Source organism: Mustela nivalis (genome assembly GCF_964662115.1).
Source record: "Mustela nivalis genome assembly, chromosome: 7".
Taxonomy (NCBI): Eukaryota; Metazoa; Chordata; class Mammalia; order Carnivora; family Mustelidae; genus Mustela; species Mustela nivalis.
Genome location: NC_139026.1, coordinates 121,219,461 through 121,235,133, shown reverse-complemented (window position 1 = coordinate 121,235,133; position 15,673 = coordinate 121,219,461). Strand labels below are relative to the sequence as shown.

At 46.7% G+C, this 15,673-nt stretch overlaps 1 protein-coding gene across 1 annotated transcript in view; it reads right to left on the bottom strand.

Moving 5' to 3' along the window:
• Nucleotides 1-3,579: 3,579 nt before the first annotated feature.
• Nucleotides 3,580-15,673, bottom strand: part of PROSER2 (proline and serine rich 2) — a 44,774-nt gene continuing 32,680 nt past the window's right edge. The window contains exons 3-4 of the mRNA XM_082740833.1: nt 8,155-8,395; nt 3,580-6,551 (exon numbers count right to left, since the gene is read on the bottom strand). Coding sequence (XP_082596959.1) covers nt 5,545-6,551; nt 8,155-8,395 — 1,248 coding nt within the window. The 3' untranslated portion in view covers nt 3,580-5,544. The remainder of the gene's footprint in view (nt 6,552-8,154; nt 8,396-15,673) is intronic.

Below are 15,673 nucleotides of genomic sequence, written 5' to 3'. Positions count from 1 at the left end.
TGTTTATCAAGGACTAAGTTCCATTAACCTCTGCTTCTGAATGTGAATTCCTACCTCTGGCCCCCCAGGCCGGAGCGGCCCAGCCCCTACCTTGAGTGCAGGCAGGGGGTGTTGGGCGGGGGTGACCGCTGAATCCCGAACCTAAGCGGCCACACTAGGAGCTCCAGTGCCCAGAAAGTAGACCCCCGAGGCCCTCCACAAAATGAGGGTGGGTTTCCCCTTTGGAAATACTCTCTGAACCTCAGAAACACGGTTAGCTGGGGAAATGGCTGGCTTAAGCGTCTTGAAGAAGCAGTGGGAATCAGGAAAACCTACATTGAACTCGGCCATGGAAGCAGGGAGATTCCTTCTGACTCGGCTTTGCTCTAGATCCTGGCATGCCCCCAAAGCAGAAGGGCCCTTGGGAGCCCATGGCACACAGGTCTGGGCACTGGGGGAATCGGAAGGCAGAAAGCAACACTAGGAGGCGCCCCAGGATTGCACCGTTCTCCGAGTTGGGGTGGGGGGTGTCATTGGTGGACCCTACCCCTGACTCAGGGCCATTTGTGGTTTGCCCCAGCTTAGCGAACACGTGTTTGCCCTTTTGGCTTTCTGGGCCATTTCTGAAAATCACCCTGTTTCCCCGCCTTTAGCTCATTGTTGAATAGAAAGTTCCTGCGCTTCAGATGATAAGCGGGCCTAAAGGAGATCCTTACACAGTGCTGGCCCGGTTGGTGCGCCGATGGTATCGCATGGGCCGGGCACTGCCTGGCTTCTGGGGTCGTCAGTGGCCTCCCTAGAAGGACAGTAGCCAGGACAGCCAGTGAGCCTGCTGGTGACGGCAGCGGTTGGCCTTTCTTAAGTCTCATGAATTTGGAATATGCAGGGAAGAGTTTCATGATCTGTTTTAAAATAAAGAGACATTTTAGAAGGACCACAAACCTCACACACAGAGGTTGACCCTTTTTATGCTGAAAAGCGTGGGCTGGGAAGTGCCTTTAGGTCATGATCCTGCCTTTTCTCATGCAGACAGATTTTTTTCCCCTAGCAGCACTGCTTGCTCTTAGGGAAGAGGGAGAACCTGGCAAGGGGCAGGGAAGCAGGGGCTGCACTGGCCTGGTCAGCTGAGGCAGCAGGTGGCTGCATTCCTGGCCCAGCCACCCCCTCACCCCCACCCCTCCAATGCAGTTCCAGTCCCCATCTTCCCAGGACTCGGTGGCTTAGAGCCCTGCCTTCTCTTTTCTCAGGTATCTGAAAGCAGGGCTTGTCCAGTGAGTAGATTAGAAAAGGATATGCCAACTTGTTCCCATACTTGAAAGCCCGAGAAAGCCTTGCTGTGAAGAGAACAAACAGAACCTGTTTGGTGGCTTGTCATTTCAATGACAACACGAACCTTTCACAGGTGAGCGTTCCTCACACACCTCCCCTTCCTCCTCCCCCTCCCCCACCAGGCAGGCAGCGGGGGGGTCACAGGCCAGAGCAGAGGAAAAACACAGCAAACCAGCTCCGAGCCTTCAGGGAACACCAGGGTTTGATGACAAACATTTAAGATCTCAAGGGACAGCTGAGGGAGAGAAATGTATTAAACCTTTTCCAGGTGGTCAAAAACACTCCTAGGGAAACAATGCCTCATTCTGCTGCCTCCATTAGGGACCCGGCCCAGCAGGGACGCCTTCCTCGATAAGAGTGTATTGTTTTCAGATTTATCTTATTTCTCTCTACGTTTCTCTTGAGTAAACATCAAGAACTGATTTCTTAGATCACCTGTATCAAAAACATCCCCACCAAATCCTCCGAAGGGTCAAAGTCCTCATAGCCAGAGCTGTGGGAATTTAAGGAAGAGAATACCTTTCTGATTTCTTTACAAATAAAAAGGCCAATCCTGAGGGTCTCCTGAGGCCTCACTTATCAACTCCACTAACCTCTTCATGAAAATGGGGAGCTGACCTTAGGAGCCCCCCACGAGGAATTTTGCGTGAAGAATCCTATACTGCCCATGACCGTGTGTGCTGCGCAGGGAAGGAAGAGCAGGAGCGGGCTCAGGCCCGAACCCCGCCGTGTGTACCTCGACAGACTCAGGACACCCCCTGTCTTTCTCCTCAACGGGTCTTGAAAGAGAACAATGCCAGCTGGGGGACAAGAGCAGAGATCAGACTTTCTCCCAGTTTGTGCAGATTAGGGAGCACAGATGAAACGCACAGTGGAGCAGGGAGGAGGAGGGACGGGAACAGACATGGCTGCTCTAGTATCTGTGAAGTAGTGCTGTGCGTGCATGTTACTGTGGAATCCACAGAGCAGTACTGTGTGCGGATTGTTACTCTGGTATCTGGAAAGCAGATGATACCTGTGTTGGATTGTTTCTCTGGAATCCACAAGTAGTACTGTGTGTGGTTTGTTGCTCTGGAGTCCATGAAGTAGTACTGTGTGCAGATTATTGTTCCGGTATCCACAAAGCAGTGCTGTGTGCAGATTGTTACTCTGGTATCTGTGAAGTGTTAATGTGTGTGGATTATTTCTCTGGAATCTGGTAAGTAGTGCTGTGTGGGACTTCTTACTGTGGTATCCATGAAGTAGTACTGTGTGTGGATTGTTACTCTGGAATCCATGAAGTAGTGCTGTGTGTGGAGTGTTTCTCTGGAATCTGTGATGTAGTGCTGTGTGTAGATTGTCACTCTGCTATTGAAATAGTACTATGTGCAGATTGTTTCTCTGGAGTCTGTGAAGAAGTACTGTGTACATATTGTTACTCTGGTATCCATGAAGTAGTACTGTGTGTGGATTGTTACTTTGGTATCTGCAAAGTAGTACTGTGTGCAGATTGTTTCTCTGGAATCTGTGAAGTAGTACTATGTGTGGATTGTGACTCTGGAATCCACAAAGTAGTACTGTGTATGGATTGTTGCTGTGGTATCTGCGAAGTAGTACTGTGTGCGGAGGAGACTTCAGTGGCATGTGTACATACCTTCCGAAAAGCAGGAAATCTTTCCCACCATTTTTAAGTATTAAGATAAAGAGTTTCATAAAAACGGAATGTGATTTACAGGTATCACTTTGAAAAGAAAAAAAAAAAACCCTGGGCACTGGAGATTAATCTTTTCTTTTCATTACAATTTTGCTTTGAAATGTGATCCTTAGCGTTCCCTTGAAGATGGGCCTTTATGAATGTCCTATCACATAGTTATGACAAGGGAACTAATGCCTCACTGCAAACTAGAGGTTAATTTAATTTCATTTATTTGAGAGAAAGCACGAGCAGGGTGAGGGGAGAAACAGACTCCCCGCTGAGCAGGGAGACTGATGTGGGGCGCCATCCCAGGACCTCAGGATCACGACCCGAGCTAAAGACAGGTGCTTAACCGACTGAGCCATCCAGGGGCTCCCAAACTAGATGATTTTATTAACATGAAACGTATACAGGTTACAGCATTAATAGCTATCATTTGAATCTTGTACAAAACACATGCCTTTAATTACTAGGGTTTGGGGCACAAGAAATGGCCAGAGTAATAGCCAGTATAATTATGAATAAATATAAGGGAAGGATATAACCATTTAAAAGAAAATAATTGGGTGCAAGTATAAAATGCAAAAACAAAGCTGTTTCTACTTAAGACAAATCTCTAAATTTATTTTTCAAAACCGTCATCATGAGAACAATATATTTATAGTCATGTTGACCTTAATCACAGTGAAGTCATAGGATAGCATACAAGAGATAATTCTCATATTTAAAGGATATTTAAAATGTTAGCCATAAAAGACCATTAAAAGACCCTCTTTTAAACACTATATGGCATCTCTCCTTATGAAAGGGTAATATAGCCCTCAAGAATTCTTCAAACAAAATCCAACATAAATAGGAACACAATAAAAACTATTTTGAAAACCTGTAAAATCAAAGCACCTATTTAAATTAAGACCATCAAGAATCTATAAGATTATTTTAGGAGGACATGGGCTGGGATGAGACACTAAATACTGTAGTTCTAAGGAAACATTGACAATCAATTTATGTAACTTACAAGGCAAATTGAACACTACGAAAGATGTCCTTTACGACACATTTAAGTTTTAATTTAAATAATACTCAACAGGAGGCAACCAAGTCTGTGACACTCACTGAGACATAATAACAAAAGGGCATGACTTGCAGTTGGGGCCCTTCCCAGTCTATTTTTAGAGGCTTAAGACTCCAGCCTTAAATAGTTTTAATAATAACATGCTTGTGGCTACAACTCAGCATGTAACACACAGTCTGGGAGAAAAGCAGTACTCAACAACTGTGGAACCTAGCTTGCTGGGGTTTCGTTCCCCTTTAAAACTAAACCTGAGATCGTGCTCACTGAACACGAGGGATCTCAAGAATGTTTTCGTTTCCTTCTGTTCACTAGCTACCTTGCAACACGCACAAGTAAAATTGGGTGATAAATTGAAATCAGGTTAAAATTAGGGGATACATCCTTAAAAATGTTCTTCACTTAAAAAAAAAAAAAAACAAAAAACTATCTTGCTTCTCTGGAAGCCTACTTGAAATATTACCTTCCCTGGGTACAGGGTGAGTAAGAAGCACTCTGATTATGGAGATGATGGAGATGTGTCCTTAAAGGTTCCAGTCTCTCTCTCTCCTATTGTAGCTGGGACGGCTGCGTCCATCGAGAGAGTAGGAAGGGCACTTACCTTACATCCTCTAGTTACTTGATAGGGTCTTGAAACGTTGGTGGATGTGGACTCACGAAGATATGTGCGTGTGAACACAAGTTTCCATAAACACACATTACAGACAGGTATATACACCATACATGCTCACCCACATATCTCCCAGTGACAAAGCCCCCATAGTCTGATGGGACTTACTGAAAATTACCACCTTTTCCAAATCCGGCCTTCCCATTCCGTTCCTGTAACACTCAAAATTACATATTCTGAAGGATTCATTTCAATATTCAATTTTTAAAAAACGCAAAGCAACACATGGGTAAACCAAATTATAGCCAGAAACAAAGGCACATCTAGGGCCAACACACCAACATTTACCCCTGAGAAACAAACAGAAAAACCAAGGGAGATGCTCTGAGATGTTATAAAGATTGAATGGGCATTTCTGTTTTATTTTCTCAGAAAAGGAAGAGGCAATCCCTTTCATGGATAACTAAATGTAAGAGATCTAAATGTCTTGGGTGTCCCCTTCTTGGGATAAGTCTAGATGAGAGACTGAAAAGTAAACAGATCAGATCCAATCCCCTTCCTTCTAAATCCAAAAAAAAGAAAAAAAAAAAAAAAAGATATGGCATTTAGGGTTTTCAGGGCTCGTCTTTGAACTCCAGGAAAAGATAGGAGGCCGGACTCTCCCAGAAGGATCGCCCTGCTCGGACTTGGCAGCGGAGTCGGGCATACTTCCTGTCCCCACTCCCTCCGCCTGGACTGTGGAGTCCTGGCACCTGTCATCTCTTGTCCTCCACAGGGCACAGCCCTGGGACCGTGGCCACTGCTCCTCACGCGGGCACATCTGTTGTTAGGCCACATGGGCCTGGCCATCCTGCCTCTCCAGCCCCACCCCACCCTCCATCACAAGTTCTCCTTCAGAAGGCCGAGCTTGCGCAGGGCCTCCCGGCGGGCCTCCTCCGTGGAGCCGCGACCAGAGAACTGGACAGTGATACCCTGGGGCCTAAACCCAACAGCCCTGGGCAGCGACCCCGACCGCTTCCTGGCATCCTGGCTGCAGTCTGGCTGCCGGTGCTCATAAAGGCTCCTGCTGGCATTCTGCCGAGCAAGTTTGCCGGCCAGTGCCGGGTCTGGACGGAAGGTGACAGTTTTCCCCATTGAGACGAAGGCACTGGGCTCACTCTTCAGGACATCGTGGATGCTCTGGAAGCCATTGGCCAATGGCGGGCACTGTTCCGTCTGCACACCTCTGGACTGCAGAGTGCCGGTGTGGCTGCCCGCCCGCGTGGACGCAGCATCGTGGATGGGGCCTGGCTTGCTCTGGCCACGCGTCCCTAGCTCGGCAACCTCAGCCCTGGGGGCCCGGTCTTCCACCTCTCCCGCGGCCAGGAAAGAGACGCCATTGATGTTGGCCAAGACCCGGGCCTTCCGCTCCTGCACGTTGACAGCTGCTTTGGAGATGGTCTTGTTGAACTCCTTCCCCGCGCTGTTGGTCACGCTGATGTTGCTGGGGAAGCGGTGGATCTTGGGCGCGGGCTGGGCTGTGTGTTTGTGCCACAGGAAAGTGTCCCCATGCCGAGGGGCCCCCGAAGGCAGTGTCCTCCAGTCCCCTGGCTTGCTCTCCTTGGAGGGGGACACAGGCGGAAACCCTTCATTCCCTGCCACCTTCTCTGACATTTTCTGAGCGATTATCAGGGGAGTGGGAACAGAGCGGGGCAGTTTGGGGTGCTCTGAGGGGGGAGCCGGGGCCAGCAGCTCTTTCCTAGGGGGCGCGGCTGCTGTGGCCACAGGCGGGGAGGGCGGCACAGGAGGGGCCTCTGGAGCTGCTGGGTCTGGCAAGGGAGGATCCCCGGCTTCTGGTTTCCTGCCCTCAAGGACAGGAATGTCTTCCTTCCCAACAGGGCCAGTCCCTGAAAAGGAGGCAGAACCCTCATCAGGTACCACGTTAGGTAAAAATAAATGCATCCCACTGCCTTCCCACTGGATTCATGAAGGCGTACAAGGGACATAAAGCCAACATCAGCAGCAATGTCAGCATCCTGTCGGCTAACCTCCCTGGCCCAGCGAAGGAGAACCTGCCCCGTGAGTCTCACCACCCCCGTGAGTTATGAGAAGGCATGACGCGTCAGGGACAGTAGAAGACGCCAGTCTGAAGGCTCAGCCCCTGGGATGCACACGGAGCATGTGGGCTTCTAAGGAGGTGTGGACCAGGACAGAATAACAACCCACCTCAGGAGGCGGTGTTGCTGAGGAAAAATGGAGGCAGGAAGGTTGGGGGCACCCCTGCATCAGGTTTTTTTAGATGAAGACCAGCTGGTTGTGTCAGATGCCCTGGGTCAAACTCAATACACCGCTGAGCCTTTACGATGTCCTTAACAGTTATGGATTATAGGCCACCCAACACCGTGGGCACCTACATCCACACACTGTCCTTTGCGGCAGAACTGCACGCCGCATCTTATTTGTCCCTAGTCTCAGATTCTCACACAGCGCCTGCCGGAGAAGGCAACTGCCACTGCCCTGAGAATGTCACGGTAGAGACGGGTGGGCAGGGCGGCTTTCTCTCAGTGAGTGTTTCCCTTGGCACTAGTATACAATCTGGCATTTTTAAAGGATCAGCAGGTTCAAGTTAACGTTAGGAAACACACTTCAAAGAAGTATGATAAAAACGGGAAATTCTTATTCAGTCTCTTCTTTGCTGACATGGCTACAGGCAAAGCTCCACACTGGAGCCGAGAACCCCAGTCTGTGAAATCTGGTGTAACACCGCGCCTTGCGCACATAGCTCGCACGCACACACACATGCGCGCACGATAGAAAATATATTTCTAGAGGCTTGTGGCAGATGGCAGTATTTTGTAGTAAGAGCCCAAACACTTTCCCTTCTGTCTCTCCCTCATCCTTCCAATCCTCATGTCCTTGCCGAAGCTTATTTCGAGGATCTTTTCCGATCAGGAAGGACAGTGCCAGACAATCCCACCTCGTCCGTCCTGTCTGGTCTTCTTGCAGGATTCAAAAGACAAAATTCGTGCCTCTCCTTGGAGGCCACCCCGAATCAAGCAAACCTACAAACCCACAACCTACTAGATGCTGAGCCAAACTCTTGTCTGCTCTTTTCCTGCTTTCCTGAACCAGCAGACTTCTCAGTTCAAATACTCCTACTTTGGAAAGTCATGCTAGAGAAACAGGGATAGAAGATTGCTCAAACTCTGAGATCAAACCCAAGGGCTAAAATAGAAGTACCTCGTCTGTTTCCTTCGTAGAATGAATTGTTACACCTGGAATTCATTTCCAGTTTTCTTTCTCTCCCCTTCCCCTCCGATTCATGTGGCCAGCTAGTGTCATTCTTTATCCTGGCCCTTTCGGAAACTCCCTTCAGAGGCTGTCTCCTAATACGCTATGAAAGCATCTGCTTGGCTGGACACTCAAACTAGCGAGACACTACTTCTACCCTGCAAAAACCCGATGTGCCCCACAGCATCATTTCTGGCCACACACAGGGGACGTCCTCACCTGCTGCTGCTGTCCCAGCTGCGAGGCACTCCGGTTCTCCCGCCTCTGGTGCTGGCTGCACTAAGTCGATCACCTCTCCCGGCTCTGAGTGACCAGAAGCACGCTCTTCCAGAGACCCTGGAGAGTGGCCGTCACACAGGACTTGCTCCTCAAAGTCGTCTTCCAGGGAATCGATGGTCTCTTCAAAAAACAGGATGACATCCTTTTCCTCGTGCGTCAGGTACTTCAGACTCTCGTCATCCTGTCCGACAGGTGTGGGGATTGGGAATAAAAGGGAAAAAACAAACAGTCATTTTGCTCAAGAGAGAAAACAAGACAAAGTCGGGATCTGCACCCAGCGCCTGATAGGATCCACAGCCCCCTCGGAGCTCCTGCTGGGGAGAGTCTGCCATTCGGGAGGCCCCATGGACCAACGTGTCCCTCCCCATTTTACCTGAATGAAAAAGAACACTGCCAAGAAGCTATAGCCAAGAAAGCATCTTAGAACCTATTACAGGCTCTAGCCTATGGTTCCTGATGAGTCAATGACAAGAAAAATAATAATTCTTCAAACCTCCTTGGACCAGTGTTCTCAACTGACTGCTCTCAGATGTCTTCCCCAAGAGCAGCGGGGGACATCTCTGGTCAAAGAGAGTGACATGAATGGACATATTTATGTCCTCTTCCACCGGAAACCTCTATAAAACAATGGTATTTATTATTTGTTTTAAAGGCACAAGTCACAAAGACAAAAATAATAGGAAAGGAGACGGCAGCCACAAAATGTGGGAAGTTAGGCGGCAGCAGGACAGGTGTAACCGACTCCGAAGACCCAGGGAAGCTGAGTTTCAGCCAGCAGCCGCGGAAAGCCAGGGACCAGCCTGCTGGGGACAGGGGACTCTCCCCTCAGTCCCCCACCCCCGCTCAGGTACAGGAGGTACAAAGCAGTTCTGGGAGGGTGGCAGCAAGTGGACGGTGGAAAGAGCAGAATTGGTTCAGCAGGAATGAGGCACCCTGGCAGAAAACGAGATATTTTTTTTTTTTTTAAAGAAGGTAAGAGAGGGATTTGAAGCAGAGCTGGTTGTGATGGAAACAGAGAGTAAATGAAGCCAAACAGATGCTCTAGGGACAGAAACCTGGAAGCTTTCCTGGGGCATCTGAACGTTCAAGGGCCCAAAGGGGTCGGCCCCACGGGTTCCCCAACAGAGCAGCTCAGTACGATCTCCCTACAGATGAAGACCACAGTCAACAAACCCCACACAGAATTTCTAATCAGCTTCTCAACCTCCTCTCTTAAATATGTGCACACGCAGAAGGATCAGCGAGCAGCTGAGAAAAACCTTTATCATGAAAGACATACCTGAACAAATAAAAAAGAAAGCACTTAACAAAAACAAACTATGGAGAACTGATGACAATTTCCAAACAATGACTATGAATGCCCTCAGAGAGATGAAGAGACACTGAACCCGTCAAGAATATGATCCTCTTGGGGTTCCTGGGTGGCTCAGTGGGTTAAAGCCTCTGCCTTCAGCTCGGGTCGTGTTCCCAGGGTCCTGGGATCGAGCCCCACATCAGACTCTCTGCTGGGCAGGGAGCCTGCTTGCTCCTCTCTCTCTCTCTGCCTGCCTCTCTGCTCACTTGTGATTTCTATCGGTCAAATGAATAAATAAAATCTTAAAAAAAAAAAAAAAAAGAATATGATGTTCTTAAAAAAAAAAAAAAAACCCAGAGGACCAAAAGCAGCTCTTATAAATTAACACCAGGACAACAGAGTTGAAAAATGAAATCAAAGCCTACAAGAGAAAGTAGAGAAACGAGTAAAGTAAAACAAATAGACATTTAAAAAAAAATTAAAAAAGAAGGAAGACAAGAAAATTAGAGGATAAGTATGGGAGGGCCAACATCTGATAATGAGGTTCCCAAAAGATAAATCAGAAAAGTAGAGGGGAAAGTATCAAAATAAATAAGTAAGAGAATTCAAGGAGAGGCCACTGAACTGGAGGCTCTGAGTTTCCAGAGTTTGCATGGTGGAAGTCATCATGAGGACAACCTAATGAACAAGAACAAAACAGACTGAAATCTCAGGATGCCACAGACCAAGATCCCAAAATCTTCCCAGAGTGAAAATCAGGTTACAAAACAAAAGACCAAGAATTGAAATAGCAACAGACTTCTTAGCAGTGATATCATTGGAAGCAAGAAGCAAACAACAGGATTCCTTCAAAATTCTGAGTGAACTGAGAACTAGAATTTTATGCCTAACCAAATTACGGTGATGATAAAATAAAGAGGCTTTTAAGACACGTGAGGACTACACAATGGATCCCCCATGTATGCCTTTCTCAGGGTGGTGGGATAGTGTGGCTGCTCCCCTGGACAAGGGAGGAAACCAAGAAAAGACACGGGAGTTGGGGCCCAAGAGAGCATGAGAGACAGCCAAAAGGAATCCCAGGAGGCCAGTGACATTCCCAGGATGTCGGCGGTGCAGTGAACAACCAGTCTAGTTCAGAGCACACTAGAAGGGGAAGAACACAAAACAAGCAAATAAAACTCGGACAGTTATTAACCACAGAAAACTGAAGTTATGAGAAAAGGCATGTCTATGAATCCATTTGTCTACAGTAATAAGCATCCATACACATAGATATATGAGTTATATTTGTGTTCACAGTAGCAAGAAAACAAGCAAAACAAGAAACTACAGAATGTCCAACAATAAGGGTGTAGTTAAACACACTGAGGCATGCTCACAGATGGAATGTTATAACCGGTGTTTTCAAAAGAATATAAAGCTAAGTGAAAAAGATGCAGATAGAAAAATGGAGCTGTCTCAATTTGACTTAAATATATGCATATTTAATATTTCCCCCCCACAAGAAATACTGATGGGACATAGAGTAAAAGGTAGACAGTGGCAGTGGAAGGAGGATAAAGGTAAGTAACAGAGGAACAGGGTGTGTTAAAGGTTGTGTCCTCTAGGGGCGCCTGGGTGGCTCAGTGGGTTAAGAGGCTGCCTTTGGCTAGTCCTGGGGTGGAGTCCTGCCTCTGTCCCCTGCGCAGAGGGGACTCTTCTTCTCCCTCTGCCCTTCCCCCTACTTGTGCTCATGCACTCCCTCTCTCACGTAAATAAACAAATCTTAAAGAAAAAAGTCACGTCTTCTAGTGAGTAGGAAATGGGAGGAGGGTGTTTTCATAACCCTATGAAACTGCTTGACCCTCTATGAGTGCAAACTTTGATAAAACAACAGAAAAAGTGGTAGACGCAAATGTGATTAAGACCTGACCAGGGTGGAGTGGCTGCGTGGCTCCAATGGCTAAGCATCTCTTGCTCTCAACTCAGGTCTTGATATCAGGATTTTGAGTTCAAGCCTGCCTCATGTTGGGCTTAAAAGAAAAGAAAAAAGAAAAAAAAATTGTTGACCTCGGTGGCGCAGGAGAATGCTTTTCACACTGGGATCTGAGAGATAATGACAAATGCTCGCCCACCCAAAGCCCCTGACTCCCGGGCCGCCCACGGAAGGGCCTGCAGGCTTCACAAATTTAGAGACCATTTAAGGCATTTGTTTGTTTTTGGTATTAAATCAAGAAGACATGCAAATTTCTCAAGCTGCCTAGGCTATGTTAGCTTAATCCCGAAGACAGGACCACTCTGGGCAAGGGGACAGTCTGCAGCCGGGTTCAATGGGCAGACAGACAGAATGGCATGGGCTGGGTCACAGCCATGCGTCTGCTTTGGTAGACACAGACAGACAGTTGTCTCATATGCTGGTCCCTGGTGGGCTTCTGCCTCTGACTCCCCCTCCCCCGCAGGCGTGGGCCAGCATCCTATTGTGATTTTCCATCCGCTCCCAAGAAGACCAAGAAGACAGTGCTGCAGTTTTTTCCCCCGCCCCCGTAATACTTCACTGGCTGTTTGGAGATTCTTTTATGAAGTGCCGCCAGTTCCCGTTTCTATCAAGTTGTCTTTTTAAAAAATACAGTACTAGCCAGACATCATTTGTTGGATATACTCGTTGCGAATATCTTCTGCTATTCACGGGCTGCTCCCTGCTATTCACTAGCAATTGGACGGGCATCCTGGTTGGCGAGGCTTCTGCGATTCAGTGCTACAGTGAGTCTGGAATGAATCTCTGTTGTATGGTGTGGTCAAGGGTCATTGTTTTCTAAATTGATACCCAATTGTTTCAGCACCAGGCCTTGTAAACACCTCCTTTCTCCCCTACAGGTCCCCCTGGTTGTATGTCAGGTGATGGGTCACGTGTTGGGTCTGTTTATCAATTCTCTTACCTGCCTACTTGTCTATTCATATACCAATTAAACAGTTCTATTTTTAAAAGGATTTTATTTATTTGAGAGACAGAGTGAGTGAGAGACAGTGTGAGCAGGGGTAGGGTGGGGCTGAGGGACAGAGGGAGAAGCAGGCCCCCTGCTGAGCAGGGAGCCTGACGTGGGCTCTATCCCAGACTCCGGGATCATGACCCGAACGGAAGGCAGACACTTAACCTGACCGAGCCACCCAAGAGCCCAGGTTGCTTCCATATATCTTGACTATTATAAATAATATTGCAACAATTACATGCTCACCCAAAGTGCATGAGGGCTCCCTTTTCTCCACATCCTCGCCAACACTTATCTCTTATCTTTTTGGTACGCCTCATTCTGGCAGGGATGAGGCGATACTTCACTGTGGTTCTGATTTGCATTTCCCTGATGATGAGTGATGTTGAGCATCGTTTCGTGTCTGCTGGCCATCTGGATACCTTCTTTGGAAGAATGTCTATTCAATCCACTGTCCATTTTTACTTTTTGTTTATTTACTTTTAAAGATGTATTTATTTATTTTAGGGAGAAAGAGAGCAGGGGTGGGGGCAGAGGGAGAGAATCTCAAGCAGACTCCGTGCGGAGTGTGGGGCCCAACACAGGGCTTGATCTCATGATCCCGAGATCACGTACTGAGCTGAAACTAAGAGTCGGATGCTTAACCAAATGAGGTACCCAGACGCGCCTTAAACACTGTTTTAATTATAAGTTTCACTACCTGGCAGTTTAAAAACCTTCCACTATCTGGCAGTTTAAAAGCCTTCCAGGTTTGCTGTTCTTCTCTAAGTCTGTGCTAGCTCTTTTGGTCCTTTTTATGTCCATGTAAATTTTAGATTCAGCTTGTCAGTTTTCCATACACCCAGATACACACACACCTCTGCTGGGATTTTGGAACTATACAGAAGTTCCTTAAATGAGGAGAACTGAATTTTCCAATGTTTTTTGAATCCTCAAATATGGCATACATCCTCCCTTATTTAATTAGTGGCTCTCAAGCTGTGGGCCTTTACCAGCAACCGTAGGAGCTCAGCACAGCACTTAGAACTACAAATTCTTGGGCCCTACCTCAGATGGGCTGAATTTTGTAAAGCATTAAGGGCCTCGAGTCTATGCGTTAACATATGCTCTGGGAAATACTGATGCACTAACGTTGGCTAGGCACTGATTTGGTTCTTCAGCATTCCTCAAGAATGTCTTGGGGTTTCCAGTCTGAGATTTTATGCAGTTGTCATTATATGTCTTCTTAGGTATTTGATGTTTTTTTTTTTTTATGCTAATATAAATGCTGTCACTTAAAAAAATTTTTTTTTAAACTTTTAGGTGTTTTTTTTTTTTTTTTTTTAAAGTAAAGGTTACCTCCAACGTGGGGCTCAAACTTATGTGCTGGAGATCAGAGCTGAATGCTCCACTGACTGAGTCAGCCAGGTGCCCCTAAATGGCGTCACTCAAAATTTTTTCTAATTGCTGTTGGTATATAGAAATATAAAGTACACTCATCTTGTAATAAATAAATTCAATTTGTTGTGTAATCCTGGCAACTTATTTGTAGATTCTTTTCATTTTCTACACACACAATGGTGTCTGCAAATGAGAGATTTTTTTTCCCCCCTCCTTCCATTCTGCTCACGTCCTGTTCCATTTTTTCATTTGCCTTATCTCGCTGGGTTCTCAAGTCGGCTGAATACAAGTGGCCTCTTTGTCTTGGTCCCAGTATCAGAGAGAAAGCTTTCAATATTTCTCTATTAAGTATAATGTTTGACATAGGGTTTTCTTTTTCTTTTTTTAAATTTTATTGTTTGTATGTTTACTCTTTTTTAAAAAAAGATTTTATTTATTTATTTATTTGACAGACAGAGATCACAAGCAGGCAGAGAGGCAGGCAGAGAGAGGGGAAGGGAAACAGGTTCCCCGCTGAGCAGAGAACCCGATGTGGGCCTCCATCCCAGGACCCTGGGATCATGACCTGAGCTGAAGGCAGAGGCTTTAACCTACTGAGCCACCAAGGCGCCCTGTTTACTTATTTTTAAGTAAAGTCGACCCCCAAAGTGGGGATCAAACTCACAACCCTGAGATCAAGAGTCCCACACTCTACCAACTGAGCATCAGGCACCCCTGCTGTAGATTAAAAAAAAAAAAAAAGGCTTCTCATCAGATTAAGAAAGATTTCTTCTATTCCTAATTTGCTGAGCGTGTTGGTTTTAATATAATGAATGGGTTTTGAATTTTGTCAAATAATTTTCTTTACATATTAGAGTGATACTCAGCTGAGGGTGCTGTTACCCTTCACAGGGCGCTTGGCAATGTGTGGAGACACTTTTGGTTATCACGACTGGGTGGGTGTCACTGGACTCTAGCGGGTAGAGGGCACAATAGCCCACAGGGCACCAGACAGCTCCTCACAGAAAGAATGATCTGGCTGGGGGCACCTGGGTGGCTCAGTGGGTTAAGCCTCTGCCTTCGGCTCAGGTCATGGTCTCAGGGTCCTGGGATCGAGCCCTGCATCGGGCTCTCTGCTGGGCGGGGAGCCTGCTTCCTCCTCTCTCTGCCTGCCTCTCTGCCTGCTTGTGATCTCTGTCTGTCAAATAAATAAATAAAATCTTTAAAAAAAAAACAAAACAGCAAGAATGATCTGGCTGAGGAGGCTGAGGACACAGGATCATACGCTTTTCCTCTTCTATTCTGCTAATGAACTGAATTACGACGACTGATTTTCAAATATTAAACCAACCCTGCATTCTTGGAACAAGTCCAGTCTGGTTGTGATGTTATCTTTCTTATACATCACTGAATCTGATTTGCTAATACTTTGTTTAGAATTTCGGCATCTGTGTATTCACCAGACAGACTGGCTTGTCATTTTCCTTTCTTTGTGATCGGGTTTTGTACACCCTTCTTTTTAAAATGTCAACTTATAAATAAAACAATGTGCCTGCCCTAAGATTTTAATTTTAGTTCCTAGCTTATCTTTTTGCTCCACCTTTCCTGAGATATTTTTTGGGGGAGGCGGGGGGAGACAGAATTTCAGAATACTTTTTCTCCAGCTGAAATGAGAGCAGATTCATTTTAACTAGGTCTGTGTAATTTTATCAGCAGATCTAGCAGTAGACACTCCCTGAGAGCTTCAATACTTCCTCTAAGAACATGGTCAGGGTAAGGGGCATTAGAAGAGGGGCAGGGTACCATGAGGGAAAAGGTGTACCAGGTGTTCCTGACTGAG